At 43.9% G+C, this 9,344-nt stretch overlaps 2 protein-coding genes across 2 annotated transcripts; one reads left to right on the forward strand and one right to left on the reverse strand.

Moving 5' to 3' along the window:
• Positions 1 to 1,214: 1,214 nt before the first annotated feature.
• EDB91DRAFT_1089757 (uncharacterized protein) lies at positions 1,215 to 1,864 on the reverse strand (the record flags this gene model as incomplete). Its single annotated transcript, XM_041316597.1, has 3 exons — positions 1,215 to 1,478; positions 1,536 to 1,631; positions 1,688 to 1,864. 3 exons carry the CDS (start codon positions 1,862 to 1,864, stop codon positions 1,215 to 1,217), a joined length of 537 nt encoding a protein of 178 aa, XP_041168530.1.
• Positions 1,865 to 7,714: 5,850 nt separating this feature from the next.
• Positions 7,715 to 7,933, forward strand: EDB91DRAFT_1066237 (uncharacterized protein; the record flags this gene model as incomplete). The annotated part of the gene is made up of 1 exon (XM_041314812.1): positions 7,715 to 7,933. The coding sequence occupies one exon, from the start codon at positions 7,715 to 7,717 to the stop codon at positions 7,931 to 7,933; it is 219 nt and encodes a 72-aa protein (XP_041168531.1).
• Between the last annotated feature and the right edge of the window lie 1,411 nt (positions 7,934 to 9,344).

Below are 9,344 nucleotides of genomic sequence, written 5' to 3' on the forward strand. Positions count from 1 at the left end.
CGAAGCACCTGAATCGCCTCCATCAGCAAACTACTAGTTTTGGATACAAGATTCCCACAGCATTACAACCGGTACAGAGCCACACAGCATGCACAGTGTCACAGTGTATTTGAGTATGCAAAATTGCTCAATATACACTCTAGCTTTCATATAACAAATGGGCGGGCGAAAATTCATTTGATTCAATGCTTCCGAAAGCCGTTGACATGAGCGTCCGAAAGCTGAACGTATCTTGCTATACTCCGATAAGCTGATACGTTCAGCTTTCGGGCGCTCATGTCAACGGCTTTCGGAAGCATTGAATCAAATGAATTTGCTATACTCCGATAAGCTGGGGCGAAAATTCATTTGATTCAACGCTTCTGAAAGCCGTTGACATGAGCGTCCAAAAGATGAATGTATCTTGCTATACTCCGATAAGCTATTCCGAGAGGCGGCAACTGAGTGGCTCCTATTAGTAAGATAGATGTGATGTGATGTTCGTTACTAACTAGGGGGGAAATCGTATGCTGCAGTACTTCAGCGATTTCCGCAGCACTCAGCACTGACTTCAGAGGAATATCTACCTAAATAGATATGATCTAATCACTAGATATGATACATCAGTAAACTACAATGGTCTGTACAGAGCTGTACAGAGCTGTACAGTTCACCAGAGCCCTAGCTTGGTCCCCACTGGACAGACTGTCACAGCATCAGTAAATCACTATGAAACCAGAAGTAGGTGAAGTTCACTGGCTGGATCACCTGTGAGGTCGGTGATGATGACGAGCTTACAAGGTGACAATCACCACCATCCAGTAGTGTTCACTGTGCAAATAGGTGCATGAAACAAGGTGAACATAACCGGAATTTTTGCCAATTTCACCATCTTGTCAAAAGGCTTTTCAGGTGATGAAGTTCACCACCTTTTGTGGTGCTTTTGACCACTCACCTGTCATGCACCATTAGCTGTATAATCAACTGCATTTCTGGTGTTTTTGACTATGTACTGTAGTGGCAATATACATTGGCTTTTCAGGTACCTTTGACCATGTACAATAGCTGCCAGATACACCAGTTTTTCCAGTGATAAACACTAAGCTCCAATCACACTGAAAATGGACCGCAAAATTGTTTCTATTCCAATCAGAACTTATAGAGACACTCAGAGCACTGCAGCTCGACAGGTGCAAAAGATGATTGGATTACCCACAACGTCATCCATCTGCCGCTTATCCTGATTCGCCCACATTGTCTCCCTCGTTGTTCTTGTCGCCACTCCCATGGTCGCTGCTTTCGTCTTCCCCTTCTTCCTCTGACTCACTACCACCCATGTCGAAACAAGAACATGTCTTGTGCCAACCACTGTTCCCCTCATCTCGAGCCTTCCTCTTGTGGTTGGATTGTTTTCTTTTGTTTTGCAGGTACTGTTTTGTTATCTTGGCTGTAGCCCAGTCATTTTGGAACCGCTTGAGGTAAGGGTGCTCACGGTGAGCCTAGAATAATCATGACAATCCTTTAGCTAAGTCCTCATTCTCTTGTTATTGACTCACCAGTTTGAAAATTTTACTTAAAATTTCTGCAGGTTGATGAACATATTTTGTGCTGAAGTTGAGTCCTACTTGAGCACACAGCAAGTGCACATCACCCTGTTCATTCCGTCAAAATTGGTTAGATGCACGGTACGTAAAATATTGCATCTCACCTGGATCGAAATGTATTGATTTCTGTCATCTTCAAGTCCCATAGCTCTCATTAACTGCCCACAACCACCGTCCCTCATATTAGCTGTTGTAGGCTGGGGGATCAATTTCTCAGTTTGTCCATCATTGTTACGGCTGTGTTGTTCTATGAACTTCTTTTCTTCTTTCCCTTGATCCATGCTGACTATGCATGACTCTTATCAATCTATATTTAGTTCGGTATGACTCAGACACCTCATTGCTTACACATGTAGCTTACTGATCATTACCTATTATTACATCATACCCTGTACCCTGTTTACTATATAAACCCTGGCTAGGTGACGCTGATTCTTCAGCTTAACCTACGCTGGTTTTCCTCTGATCACTCTGACTTGATTCTAAGTTACCTCTTTGGTACTTAGCCTTTATTTGAACTTTGGCGTTCTTTAGACAGTTGTCTAGAACATATCAACAGACCTTTGGTCTTATTGATTGATTGTTTGCCTGCGTTATACTTCAGCATAACAAAAGGTTAAGCTCTCATCTCACATTGTCATATCCCTTATTGACAATACAACCACGAAACCGATATGTCCGACGACGGCATGAATAACTACACGGCTAAAGAAATCAGGATTGTTATGCCTCCTGTATTTGATGGAGTCAAAGCACGAGCCAAGTTGTGGTTCAAACAACTCGAAACCTATCTTGAAATCAACAAAGGGGTGTACGACAATGACCTCAAGAAAGTCACATTCGCACTCGCATTGATGTCCAAAGGAGAAGCTGCCAAACGGGCAGAAGGATACTACAAAGCCGAACACAGATATTGGTACAATCACGTCATCACACCTGCAGTGGCACAAACCCAGAATACTGCTGCTGTTCCTGCAGTCACTGAAAGAAGGTGGTGGTCCACCAAACTAGGAACCTGGGAAGAATGGAAGAATGCCTTCCATGTGTACTTCTTTCCAAGAAATGTTAGCATGCAGGCAGTTGCCAGGATGCAAAATGCAAAGATGACCGGAACCATCGAACAATACATTTCCTACTTCAATCGACTGGTCCCTGATGCAGAAATAACTGATGAGAAAATGAAAATTCTCTTCTTCTGCAACGGCCTTCGTGACGACATCAAGGCCGCCATTATTAACCAACCAGAATTACCCAACACTTATGAAGGATGGGCTGCAGCAGCATTTGAGATTGAATCTCGCAGACATGCTGTCTTTTACAAACACACTGGAGGAAGAGCTTCCAAAGATCCTAATGCCATGGATATTGACAGAATGGATATCAATAATGAAGAGGATGACGAAGCACAACTACGCACCACTAGGCTGTCAAGATCCGAACAAGATAGGTGCCACAAACTAGGTCTCTGCTTCAAATGTGGAAAGAAAGGGTTGATGAAAGACTGCCCTAACCACAGAGATTCTGCGCCCAGGTGGCAACCCTGTAAGCAGATGCCTGCCTGAGAGACTAAGATCGGACAAGACAATCAAGAGAAGGAATATCAGGAATTCCTGTCTTGGAAGGCTATGAAAGCCGCCTCTTCTTCAAAGAAGGATTTCTGAATGGGGAGACCGGACCGGCATTGGAAACCCCTAGTACCCCTATCGGACTCATTGTATCTTCTGTAGGTGATTCAAATTCTATGCACATTCCTATTTTGATCGAATCCTGCAAGTCCAATAAAACCGCCGAAGCAGCAGCCCTTATCAATTCAGGCGCCACTGGAACATTCATTGATTGGAAATACATACAAAAAAACAATTTCTCAACTCACAATCTCTCTTCACAAATTGAAGTTCAGAACGTGGATGGAACAAAGAACAAAGCAGGAACCATCACTAAAGCCTGCAACTTGTTCTTCTCAGCAGGAGGATGAACTATGTTCGCTACCTTCCTTATCACGTCTCTTGGAGGCGAAGACATCATCCTCAGACTTCCCTGGCTCAAAAATGAAAACCCACAAATCGATTGGACAAAGAACAAAGTTTCACTAGAAGAAGATCCAACCATGATCAAAACTCTTATTGCTGACAGGGCCAGACATGCTTCTATGCAACCAAGAATAGAAGAAATTGTTGACGAAGAAGCATACATCTCCTCAGATGATATCCCCAAGGAGGAACCTGAACTCATATCTGAAGAAGAAGAAGATGATGATGAAGAAATAATAGAAGAACTAGCTGACGATGAAGTTCATATTGCTTATGTCAAAGGCGAAGAGTTCATTGGAGTCTATGAGAAAACTAATTTCAATACACCACTTACTCAAGAACACATCCCTCCCACGTTCTCATTTGTATCCCGGACGAACAGAATCACCAAGGTTCCAAACTCTGCCAGGTTCATCTTCACTCCGTGTCCAATTTGAAAAGCTGCAAATGTCACACAACAGCTAGCTCAAGAAGCGTATGCTAAAGAAAAGCCGAAGACATTTGAAGAACTCGTACCTGAAGTCTTTCACATGTACAAAGATGTCTTTGACAAGGCAGCTATGGATACCCTACCCCTGTCTTGACCCTTTGACCATAGAATAAAACTCAAACCAGACTTCGAACCACGGTCCTGCAAGATCTATCCTTTATCCACACCAGAAGAAAAGGCAATGAACAAGTTTGTTGATGAACATTTGGCAAAAGGAACTATCATACCCTCTCAATCCCCCCAGGCATCCCCATTCTTCTTTGTAGGAAAGAAAGACGGATCTCTCCATCCATGTCAAGACTATAGGAGACTTAACGATGCAACCATAAAAGATGCCTATCCCCTTCCTCGTATCCCCAATCTCATCGACAAACTAAAGGGTGCAACAATCTTTACAAAGATGGACATTCACGCTGTGGGTACAACAAGTGCAGCGGAGAGAAATCAATCTACTACACAGTTGGGTCTTTGCTGCCTACTGCCTCACTTGAGAGCAAGCACGTTCGACCCTAAAGGGGATTGCTACTGGGGAGTACTAGTCTCTGTCTAAATGACCCTAATCAACCCTCCCGCAGGTAGGATGAGGATCCACAAAAACGCGGAACAAGCGGAACAAGCGGAACTTGCACGGAACAAGTGGAACCCGAGCGGAACTCAAGCGGAATGGAAAGGAATGAAACGGAACTCAAACGGATAAAGCGCGGAACGTACTGATTCGTCGGAACTCACAGGCGAAGTCGAAGGAAGTATATCACAAGGTTAGATTGATAGTGGGCATAAGTCAAAGCGATCCTCTAGTAAGGTGAAGGAAAAGTGGGAAGGTAAAAGATGGGATTCAATAAAATACCCCCAAGCCCTGAGTACCACTACTTAAAGGGAAGATTATTTTTAAGGAACACTGAGGTACAGGTAGTAAGTCTCTCAGGAAGCGGAAGTGAAGGCAGGCAGTGCACATGGGCACAATACTCTGGAATAGGGGTCCATGCCATAAGGGCATGTGTCAGTTTGATCCGGATAACGTTAGGAACAGTGGGAAGAGGGATACAGCATACCAATGGACCTGGAAGGATGGGGACAGGACATACAAAGGTTGTCCGACAATGCGCGGGAATATCGGATAGTGCGGGCGGGTTCCGAAGGATGCGCGGGAATGCGGAACCCATCGGATGATGCGTGGGAAATGCGGAACGTGCGGAATACGCGGAACTGATGTGAGACGATGCAGAAAGGACGGGGTTTTACACCTACAGTGGGGGAATTCCCCACAGCACGGGATATAATAATGTCCACATTCATGGGCCAGATAGATGGAAAGCAGCATTTAAGACGTCAAGAGATCTCTTCAAACCTACCGTCATGTTTTTCGGTCTCTGCAATGCTCCCGCAACCTTCCAAGCTATGATGAATGACATCTTCTCTGACATGCTTGATGAAGGATGAATGGTCATTTATATGGATGACATCTTAATCTTCTCTAAAGACATCAAATCCCACCACCAATGAACTGCTCGAGTATTACAACAACTCCAAGACCATCAACTTTCCTTAAAACCTGAAAAGTGCGTATTTGATACCACTGAAGTTGAATACCTTGGCCTCCTCATTCGTCCTGGACAAATCTGCATGGACAAAGTCAAACTAGACGGTGTAGTCAAATGGGAACAACTGACTACCGTCAAGCACGTTCGATCATTCCTTGGGTTTGCCAATTTCTACTGCTAATTCATAGCCGATTGTTCCACTTTAGCCCGACCACTCATTGATCTTACGAAGAAAGATGCGATCTTTGATTGGTTGGATGCCTGTGATAAAGTGTTTACCGACCTAAAAGACAGATTCCTCTCTGCCCCTGTACTTTCAATCCCTGACAAAGACTCGCCTTTTGCAATCACAGTGGATGCATCACTTTATGCTACCGGAGGAGTACTTCTACAGAAAGACTCCAACGGCAATTGGCATCCCTGCTCCTACCTGTCCCAAACTTTCTCTCCTGCTGAACGGAATTATCAGATCTTTGATCGGGAACTGCTAGCCATTATACAAGCTTTAGAAGCTTGGCACCATTACCTTGAAGGTTCCCCTTTCCCAGTTCTCATCATGACTGACCATAAAAACTTGACCTACTTTCGCCAAGCACGACAACTGAATCGCCGACAAGCTCATTGGCTGTTGTTCCTCTCCAGTTTTGACTTGCAACTACAACATGTACCTGGCAAAGATATTTCTGTTCCCGATTCCCTTTCCCACAGACCTGATCATGTCTCAGTCAATGCTACAGACAACTCGGATGTCACTGTGCTACCTGATGGGTTGTTCATCAACCTTATTGACACTGCTATGCATGACAAACTTCACATCTCCTCGTCGGTTGACATTGTGGTTCAGAAAACCATTGATGCTCTCTCCAATCCCGCTCTACCTCTCCCTATGAAGACTGCACTTTCAGATTGGACCTTTTCCAATAATATTCTCACCTTCAAAGGCCACGCTTACGTCCCACCCAGTGTTATGACTGACGTCCAACAATAATGTTGAAGGTGAGTGCACAACCACTAGGACTCGGTCAGAGATGACGATGAGCAACAGGATAGATTGAGCATTGACGTCTAGGTCACTACAACAGTAGAAACGAAGAGGTTAAGTCTAAGGAGCACTTATGCTAACTACCCTACTCTTATACATAACATTAAGTAGGAGTCTGAAAGAAATCAGCCAATGAGAAAAGAGTCGTACGATGCTGCGGATGACTGAGCGTGACATCATGATATATAAGCAGATGAGTAAGACGGCAACTAAACAGAAACCCAAGTTCCGACCGGTTCTCCTTTGAGAAGCGAGATTGTTCTAGCCCGTGGAGTAGGTGAGCCAATCGGAGAAGCAACAGGTGACCCATGACGAGGAGTCACGTGACTGGCTTGGGTACTGGAAGTAGCCGAAGGAAAACCGAGAAATGAAAAATGGTTCATATTAGGAATTCGTGACACCCAGACCCCTACGACGAGAACTCATTTCCCTTCATCACGACAACCCTACTGCTGGACACCCTGGCCGTTTTAAAATGCAAGAACTTTTGTCTTGTGACTATTGGTGGCCAGGTCTTCCCACTTTTGTGCGTAAATATGTTGAAGGCTGTGCTGTTTGTCAACAAAATTCCCAGAGGGGAAGTCATATCACGCATTCAGCTCCCTCACGCACGCTTACCCTTCCATCAACTGGATGTCTGGCACACCTTTAAATTTTCATTGGACACTCTTGGTAACGATGTAGATGGCCAGGAGGAGATAGATTCAGTCAGGGCTAAGCCAGGGAAAGGCAGAGCTGAGGATGTGGGAGATGGGAGATTTGATGTTGTAGTTGTTGCGCAGTCAGATGAAGCTGAGTCCACTGGACTTCATGGTGCGCTACCTAATGCTACTAGTACTTCCTATCAAGTTAAGCTTTACTGACCAATACATTTGCAGGTATGAAAGTTGGAAGGCTAAAAGTCATTTTTTGCCTTCCAGACTCTATTCCGATCATGGATGATGCTATAGTTGCCTGGCCTAAGGAACATACATTTGGCTTATGTGGAATGGCTCACACTCTCTAAACAGCCAGGATGACATCATAATATGTATTCAGTCACTAAGGCTATTGGCCAAAACAACAACATTGTTCCAGGTGACATAGTTTCTCTTTCTACTATACATCAATCTTGTCATCTTATTCCTCACTTGGGTCCTAACATTAGTTGGCCTTCCAGCCGGAAGTCTGCTAATGTTTTGGACTTATGCAACAGTTTTCTTCTTAACAATTGGTCAAGTAAATTTGCTTATCAGACACTTTGGTAGTCAATACTTAGTATATATATGATTTGTGTGATTTATAGCAAGAGTCTAACTCTATATCACTCAAGTTATTAATATAGTGTACATATATTTAAATATAGCCCATAGTGTCTCTATTTGAATAAACAGCCAAAAATGGCAAAAACCCTTTTTCCTGATGGTCATCGTCCTGATAAATACATCCACTGTGATCTTCATTTCCATCCAAGTCATTTGGGTGTACTTTAATTTTAAAATGAGTGGTAAATCTACTGCACAAGCCCAAGGTCCCCACAAAGACTTGGATTGTACCACTACGCTCAACAACAACAACAATTAACATCTCCGCCAAAAATGTCAGTATTATATATATCTATCACTATACTGATCATGCCACCATTATTAGGATTGCATCTATGTTCCCTCAAGAGCTCCATCTGGAGCCTCACTATGAGCCTCTCAAGTATCCTGCATCATAGCACCAACCTCCGCCTCTCAGGGAGTTCCAACTTAACTCTGGACACCAACCGCCCATGTCACAGTCTGGATCTTCTCAATTCCAAGCTGATCCATACAACCCACCACTGCAGCCTTTCTTCCAACCCAACCCTGAACTCCAGCCACATGAACCTCAGTATGAATTAGATGAATATGTGTACCAGCACATTTCTCTCACTGGCCATGGTGTCTCACAATACATGTGATGAGACCTCAGTGCTGCCAAGGTCCCTCAAGCAGAGAATGCAGAGTGGGCATCAGTAGCAGGTGTCACATACATAAGTCTGTCACTGTAATTATTATAGTACTAATACTATGAACTTCAGACACTGGCATTAGTGCCAGCATTAACCCCAACTCCAGGCAACATTACAGAAGGGGAGTCCTCCCAGTCCAAGTCGGAGGACTTTGAAGATGATTCATCAACCCCCATGGATCTCAGTAAGGCAGAAATACTGTCGATCAAAGAAAAGATGAAGGTTGAACTACAACATGTCATGTTGCAGAAGGAGGGAGTCGGTGCAATGCACAAAAAACATGCCAAAACTATGAAGAAGGCGTTGATGGTTGGCAGAATTGCGGTGATTGGCCATGGTGGTATGTCATGCAATGTACTGCCAGCACTTGTGCACATCACTGATGAACATTTTATTTAGTTAAACATAGACCATTCAAAACACAAAGAGTCAAAGAAGAAATGGTCTCATGGATGTCCCACATCCGCCACCTGTTCAAGGACTATGCTACACACAATATCCAGAAAGATTTGGGATTATGACTCCCACTTGAGCAGCAAGGTGCTGAGGTTCTGCATAAGAAAATATTGGTGCTGATGCTACTCAAAAGCCTCAACTTTTTACACAAATTCAAAGTGGTAGGTTTATTTTTTCAGACTTCATACTCGTACTTATGTAAACTTACAGGACAACACCAGTAC

This window comes from Suillus paluster, assembly GCF_016628075.1.
Source record: "Suillus paluster strain FC165 chromosome Unknown EDB91scaffold_414, whole genome shotgun sequence".
Taxonomy (NCBI): Eukaryota; Fungi; Basidiomycota; class Agaricomycetes; order Boletales; family Suillaceae; genus Suillus; species Suillus paluster.